This window comes from Ascidia mentula, chromosome 3 (assembly GCF_947561715.1).
Source record: "Ascidia mentula chromosome 3, kaAscMent1.1, whole genome shotgun sequence".
Taxonomy (NCBI): Eukaryota; Metazoa; Chordata; class Ascidiacea; order Phlebobranchia; family Ascidiidae; genus Ascidia; species Ascidia mentula.
In genome coordinates this window covers 5,858,974-5,867,124 of record NC_138568.1, presented here as the reverse complement: position 1 = coordinate 5,867,124, position 8,151 = coordinate 5,858,974, and the positions used below count along the sequence as shown (strand labels likewise).

The 8,151-nt window shown below is 38.6% G+C and overlaps 1 protein-coding gene across 1 annotated transcript; it reads right to left on the bottom strand.

Moving 5' to 3' along the window:
- Positions 1-1,388: 1,388 nt before the first annotated feature.
- Positions 1,389-3,351, bottom strand: LOC145895062 (uncharacterized). The gene is made up of 2 exons (XM_082983810.1): positions 2,286-3,351; positions 1,389-2,159 (listed from the first exon to the last, which is right to left on the bottom strand). Exons 1-2 carry the CDS (start codon positions 3,128-3,130, stop codon positions 2,075-2,077), a joined length of 930 nt encoding a protein of 309 aa, XP_082839936.1. The 5' UTR covers positions 3,131-3,351; the 3' UTR covers positions 1,389-2,074.
- Positions 3,352-8,151: the final 4,800 nt, after the last annotated feature.

The following is an 8,151-nucleotide window of genomic DNA, read 5'->3' as shown; positions in this document are numbered from 1 at the left end:
CTGTTTCTTGCACTCACGTTTTATCAAACTCCCCTATGGGTTTATTTCCGCACTATAGTATTTTTGCATGTTTGCCACATCCCGTAACGCTTCACTGGTTCACGTGTAAGTCGTTGTTTGGTTAATTGGCCGGTGCAAGGAGTGCTGTGTGTATGATCGGTTAGTCTTGAGATGGGTGTCGCGATGTACGGTTGTTTTTATTGTTGTCAAACAAGTAGTTTTTATTGAAGCGTTTATTGGCGTTTACTGGTATTTTATGTTTTATCTTCGTTTTTATCAGTGGTTCGTTTAAAAAATCCAGACGCCCATTTGGTGAAACCAGTGTGAGGTATTTTCGCTTTACTGGTGAGCCGTTAATGCAGGATCCGGGTCTTTTCTGAAGTAGGGAGGCAGCGTTGATTGCCGAAATAATTCCGGGACAGTTATTTTCTCGGCAAGTGCATTATTTCGTGTGTTTGTTATATAACTATAGGAGATGATCTTTTTAATTTGATTAAACATGCCGAAGCAGTAGACATTTCGTCGTTACCTGCTGTCTAAAAACCAGCTAATTTGGAAAAATAAACGTGACAATACCCCACTTGTAGAGCAATAAGTTTTGCAGTAAGTTGTAAAAAACCAAAGATCAATTTAATGTGAACAGTGCTGGTGCAACATGGGAGCTGCAAGCAGGTGCACACTGTTTCGACCTGTAAGGTTTTATTAATGCAGCTGGTGACTGTGAGACTGGGCTAGCGTTTAGACTATAGCAGGCACACATATTTCCACTTTGCTGTGCCTTCTGTTTCAAAGCCAAGTGGTAACGAATTATATGCGACTTGTGCATTTGTATTGCCCAACAGTAAGCCAACTTTATTTTTCGGAACGTTAATTAAGGCTCTTCGTTGGTAGGACACGGTCACAACGAATCTTGTAACATCGCAATTTTTTACAATGCCCCAGGTTAGTTTTTCTCATAAACATCATCGCCTGTAAATTGAGACTCTAAGTTCGCTCGCTATGGTCTGTTACATCTTGATGATTCAACGGCGAAAGCTCTTTCACGAACCATTTTATGTAAACAGGCCTAAGTGTAACGTGGAAGCTGCAGGCACGTGTACACTGTTTCGACCTATAAGGACCCATCAGTGCAGCTGGTGACTGTGACATTGGACTAGCGGTAGCCACATATGTCCACTTTATGGTACCTTCTGGTTAATCGTCCATCTTTTGTGTAGCCAAGCGGTAACGAATCATATGAGACTTGAGCATTTGTATACTTGCTTGGTTTGCCAAGTAGTAAGCTAACTTTCTGCAACAGTAAACTAACTAAGACTTTTCGTTTATAGGATACACGGTCACAACATATCTTGCAACATCGCATTTATTTACAATGCCTCGGAGTATAGGTTAATTCGCTACACACACGTTATAGGGCATTCAAACTTTCACAAATTAATATTTACAATGAGCAACGAGGCGATTAAGTAGTTACTTTTGATTATAAAATTGGATCCCCATCTGCCTCTCGCTCAATTGGGCAGGGCATTATTATAAATCTACACAAAAGGAATAAAGCTATCGTACCGTAGCACACAAAACACAACAAGAATCAGCAGGTGCTCCGAAACTACTGATATAACAAAAAAACAAACGACAGCGTAATCAAAATACAGCTGTTATTAATTGCTAGCCAATAAGGTTCAAGTTCGTGCTTGAGGGAAAAGTTTTAAAACCGCATTGCGTTCACTTACAAGCGAACGTGTCGAACTTGCATGATGTGTCTGTAAGCCCAGTAACTAACTTGCGAAAGATTAAGTCTCTGCTGTCACTCGCGCACACATATACAGTGGAATGTCAATGTACAGTGCATAAAGTGAGTCAAAACGTAGCAAACAGTGTTATCGAGTAAATATGAATATGTTTACTAGGTAAGAACAAGGATACAAGCGTTTGTTCAGTAACAAATATTCACAAAAACACTTCACATGCCACAAGTCAAGGCGTTGGAACAAAATCTTTTGATTATTTTTGAGTTAGACAAAAATAGTAAACGCCTACAAGCACTCAAATCAGACAAACATCATTTAACATATCACAAATAAAATTTCGCAATGTCTTCAGCCATTTTCTTTATATCAGCCCTATTGTATTTTTCGTCGGAGGTCGGTGGGAAAACCCTAAAAACAGACAACCAGCATAAAATCTTGCAAAAGAATTTTGCAATGATTTTGGAATCACATTTTACGGTTATATGTTGGTAACTTCTTCGTATTCACATTGTTTTACGATCACGTACTACTTACTGATCAATGATTTCTTTTGCTCCATCTTCACGATCTTTAGCTTTCCCTGCGTAGTAATCATTCCATTTTGCGTCAACGTCATCGTCGTTTGGAGCATTATGTCCCAATCCGTAACGCTTAAAAACTGGTTGTAATTTTCCACTTAATCCGTTGTCTATCGCCAGTTTGATCAAAGCTGAAGTTGGAAAATCTTTCAGATATTTGTGAACCCTCCAGCTTTCAATGTGACATTTTGCGATTTCGGAAATAATTCCACAAAACAAATGGCGGAAGATTGCCTCTGTCTCAATTATCGCATTTTGCATAAATTTTTCAAACTGAGGGGCGAGATTGGAACGAAATTTCTGGACAGTTTCTTTATCTACCCCCAAAAACGTTTCATTTTCTCTTTGTTCTTCCAGCATCTCGTCATAGAATGCTTTAGGCCACATTCCTTTTTCCATTACAGGCTTTTCGCCGTAACTGCGCAACTCAATCCAGCAGTAACCGCGCAACACTGCCAACACAGTGTCTGGTTGGTTGTTTACGAAAAACACAAAACAATTTCCATCTTTCATTAAGTTGGTGCTGTTAGTAATCCACATGAGGAGACGAAGAAATTGCTTTCCATTAAATTTGTCAACTTCTACTTTGAAATATGTAAAACGTTCAAAATTTAGGTGCTTTCCTTTTTTCTCGTTTCCCAAATGAAGGCGATTTAACCTTCCTTCCATCTTAACACGGAAATCACCTTGAAAATCACAGATTTCTTCAATTGAATATTCACTGTCCTCAGTATGTCCAACATCACGTTCAATAGTAAGCATTGATAACACATCATCAAACGAGATTTTTTCAACATCCATGTCGTAGTTTAACTGCAGTAAATATATGAAATTTGCAATTCAGGTTTTTCACGAGTAAGTACTGCTCTCAGATCTGAAGCTTCCAGTATTAAAACACGAAGTCCACCTAACAATGTCGAAGTTAGTGTTGACAAAGGGAAATTCCCGTGAGTGCAAGCTGGGTTTCTGTCAAGTGATTTGCTTCACCAATCCTAACACTAGATTTGTTTTAAGTTATTCAACAATCCTGTAATAGGTAATAATAATAATAAACACAAAATCTTTAGTCAATCTTGACAAATAAATGTTACATATCTCTAATGAAGTGCAGCTCAAAATTATTATCCATATTTCACGCTGATAGTAGTGATATTAATAATTGGGATAATGCTGGAAAATATCTGGTAGAACACAAAAATGGTATTTGGTTTAGATCTAAACTCAATCCTTCGCGGTACATAACACCACCTATTTCCACTAACATCAACTCGTTTGAAACGACTGGCCAACATTACACGAACGGGACACAACAAAGGGGGGTTTTAAGTTACGAAGCTTGAAGCGTGGGCGAAACTTCAGTTTTCACCATGAAAACATTTCAGCTTTCCTTACCACTAAATTGAATTATAACCATACAGATGTAAAAATGTTGTGAGCAATTCGATATTCAATACTAGAGCAATTCGAAGAATTCCTTTTGTGAATTGTCGCAATTCACACGGATAAATGTAGAATTAATCCTATTCTTAAAACACGAAAACAGATTCTGTAAATCAATCTCTTAGTGGGTGTATACAAACGTTACCGCCTACTGAGAACGCTTGGTGGAGAAATACTTTCATATACATTCGATACGACGGTTTCCTGCCAATTTGAAGGGAAGGTAATGGTACTGACTAAACTTCAATTAAAGATGGCGTATTTGAATCAACGAAAAATTAAGCAAATAAATAAATTTCGTCACGCACTATCGAGAGTAAATATTGACGTGTAACCTGTCAGGAAGTTCAACGTATATGTTGGAAAGCACAATTAATGCTATTTCTGGTACGTCGTGTACATAAAACACAAAGCAATTTCCAACTTTCATGAAGTGGCTAGTTGTAAAACGGCCAACTCTTTTTTAAGCTTGTCTCGAAACTCTCCCATAAAATTCCTGAACATGTTGAGCAAAACTCATTTTAATCGACTCAATGGTGAAATTAAGCGCCTTAATAACCTTCTTAATTGATAACATTTCTCTTGTATATTTCTTGTATAACTCAAAAAACATACAAAATTTTCCCCAATAAATATAAAGCAATAGTCACAAGACAAGTGTGTCATACAACAATGTTGTCCTGGAGGTTATTGGGCAGCCACACCACGCTACAGGCAGGCCTCAGACGAACGGGGCATAACAAAGGGTTGGTATCTTTCATTGAAGCTAAAAAAACAAAGCGTGACCGCCACGGAACCATGAAGCGCGAAACTTCAGTTTTCACCATCAAAACATTTCATCCTTCGCTACCCAAGTGAATTGCAATTCAGGTGTTTACATGGAGTGCAAGTATTAGAGCAATTCGTCGTTGTCGGATCATCGACACAGTCTCTGCGCGTAAACAATCGTATCCGCCTATTGACAACGCTTGGCGGTGCAGAAATACTTAGGTACATTCGATAAGACGGTTTCCTGTCAATTAAAAGGAAAGGAAAATAACAACTTAAAAATTAAAAACATCACAAAGACATTTAAATAACATCAAGGAATTCATTTTAGGTTTAGTTGTGCGAAATTTGCAATCGAAATTGCAAGTTGTTTTGGAACTGCGTTGATAAACAAGATTAACAGGAGTTCGGGACACAGTTAGTATCAACACTGAATGGATTATCTTCGGAATATTGGTTGTTAATATTTCCTATCGTTCTTTAGCTGCATTGATTTACCAAATATACTGCAAAGAACTTGGTTTGAAGTTAAACAACCGCATTTGCACTGCGGCGTGCTTCTTCCTTTTGGCGTCAACCATGTTTATGCTGTTATTACTTATATGGACTCCCCTCAATGAAACGCTTTGTACGTGGTTTATAACCTGTGCAATAGGTTTGGTGAGTGTATCGACTTACCTAATAAATCTATCCATGTGGGTTATGTGGAGGTAAACACTTTTGCTGTTACGATCAATACCCATCACGCCACCATGCGGAATCCAAGTTGCAGAGTACTTACCGCTTTCTTGAACCCGAGAGCTGCTTAGAGAAAACCATAGTGAATTGGTCTAGGCGCCCGACCCATATAGAACACCTAAATAGGATTTTGGGCCAGGATAACCGGGGTACGAATTCCGGTGCGGCAAAAAATATATAAAAATGAAAGATTGTTGAAAGTTGTGTGGTGAAAATGACACATGGCACCTCTTCTTTATGCTTTCTTTGATCATTTGTGTTGTTTATTTAAAACACTCCTTATTACATAAGATGCGCACAACATATCGCCCCCTTCTTTTGTTTTTATCTGTTTCTTGCACTCATGTTTTATCAAACTCCCCTATGGGTTTATTTCCGCACTATAGTATTTTTGCATGTTTGCCACATCCCGTAACGCTTCACTGGTTCACGTGTAAGTCGTTGTTTGGTTGAATGGCCGGTGCAAGGAGTGCTGTGTGTATGATCGGTTAGTCTTGAGATGGGCGTCGCGCTGTACGGTTGTTTTTAGTGTTGTCAAACAAGTAGTTGTATTGAAGCGTTTATTGGCGTTTACTGGTATTGTATGTACGTTTTGTCTTCGTTTTTATCAGTGGTTCGTTTAAAAAATCCAGACGCCCATTTGATGAAACCAGTGTGAGGTATTTTCGCTTTACTGGTGAGCCGTTAATGCAGGATCCGGGTCTTTTCTGAAGTAGGGAGGCAGCGTTGGGTTGCCGAAATAATTCCGGGACAGTTATTTTCTCGGCAAGTGCATTATTTCGTCTGTTTGTTATAGGACTATAGGAGCAACAAGTGGGGACGAATTATATGAGACTTGTGCATTTGTATTGCCAAACAGTAAGCTAACTTTTTTTTTCTGAACGTTAATTAAAGCTCTTCGTTGATAGGACACGATCACAACGAATCTTGTAACATCGCATTTATTTACAATGCCCCAGATTAGTTTATTTCGCTACACACACGTTGTAGGGCATTCCAAAAAGCACTGTGTATTGGGCATTTGAATTGAATAACATGAAGACAAATGAATGCAAAAAAAGTTACGATAAAATTTTAGACTAGGATCTAACAAAAGTATACACTTTTTGCAACTAGATCGTCACTATAATACCCATTTTGTGCATTTCTCATAAACATCATCGCCTGTAAATTGAGGCTCGAAATTCGCTCGCTATGGTCGAAGTTCGCTACATCTTGAGGATTCAACGGCGAAAGCTCTTTCATGAACCATTTTATGTAAACAGGCCTAAGTGTAACGTGGAAACTGCAAGCAAGTGTACACTGTGACGACCTAAAAGGACCCATCAGTGCAGCTGGTGACTGTGACATTGGACCAGCGGTAGACACATATGTCCACTTTGTGGTCCATTCTGGATAACCGTCCATCTTTTGGGTAGCCAAGTGGTAACGAATCATATGACACATGTGCATTTGTATACTTGCTTGGTTTGCCAAATAGTAAGCTAACTTTCTGCAACAGTAAGCTAACTAAGGCTTTCCGTTTATAGGCTACACGGTCACAACATATCTTGTAACATCGCATTTATTTACAGTGCATCGGAGTATAGGTTAATTCGCTACACATCACACGTTATCGGGCATTCAAACTTTCACAAATTAATATTTACAATGACAAACGAGGCGATTAAGTAGTTACTTTTGATTATAAAATTGAATAAAAACTCCATCTGTCTCTCGTTCAATTGGGCAGGGCATTATTAGAAATCTACACAAAAGGAATAAAGCTATCGTACCGTAGCACAAAACACACAACAAGAATCAGCAGGCGCTTGGAAACTACTTATACGACAAAAGCAGACGATAGCATAATAAAAAAACTGCTGCCATTGCTTGGTAGCCCAGCAGGTTCAAGTTCAAGTTGGTGCTCGTGGGAAAAGTTCACATACCAAACGCGTTTCATAAAACAAGAAATGGCATTGGGTTCAGTTCCAAGCAATCATGTCGAACTTACAGGATATCTCTGCATGATATACACATCAGACCAGTAACTAACTTGCGAAAGATAAAGTCTCTCCGGCGCCACCCACGCACACATACACAGATCAATGTCAATGTAAAATGCATGAAGTGGGTCAATACGTAGCACACAGTGTCATCTAGTAAATATGAATGTGTTGTCTATGTAAGAACAAGGATGCGAGCTCATCTTCGGTTACGCATATTCACAAAAATATTCGACCTGCCACACGTCCAGGCATTGAAACAAAATCTTTTGATTATTTTTGAGCAAGACAAAAATTGTAAACGACTAAAAGCACTAAAATTAGACAAACATTATTTAACATATCACAAATAAAATTCCTGGGTGTCTTTCGCCATTTTCTTTATAGCAGACCTATTGTATTTTCCGTCTTGTGTCGGTGGGAAAACTCTAAAAACACAAAACCAGCATAAAATCTTGCAACAGAATTTTGCAATGATTTTGGAACCACAAAAATAGCGGTTATATGTTGGCAACGTAGTTACATTGTTTAGCTATCAGATACCACTTACTGATCAATGATTACTTTAGCTCCCTTTTTACGTAGTTCAGCTTTAGGTGCGTAGTATTGGTCCCATTTCGCGTCATCGTCGTTTGGAACATCATGTCCCAATCCGTGGTCGTTAAAAACTGGCTGTAATTTTCCACTTAATCCGTTGTCTATCGCCAGTTTGATCAAAGCTGAAGTTGGAAAATCTTTTAGATATTTGTGAACCCTCCAGCTTTCAATGTGGCCTTTTGCGATTTCCCAAATAATTCCACAAAACAAATGCCGGTATTTTGCCTCTGTCTCAATTATTTCATTTTGCATGAACTTTTTGAACTGGATTTTCAAACCAGAACGAAACTCTTG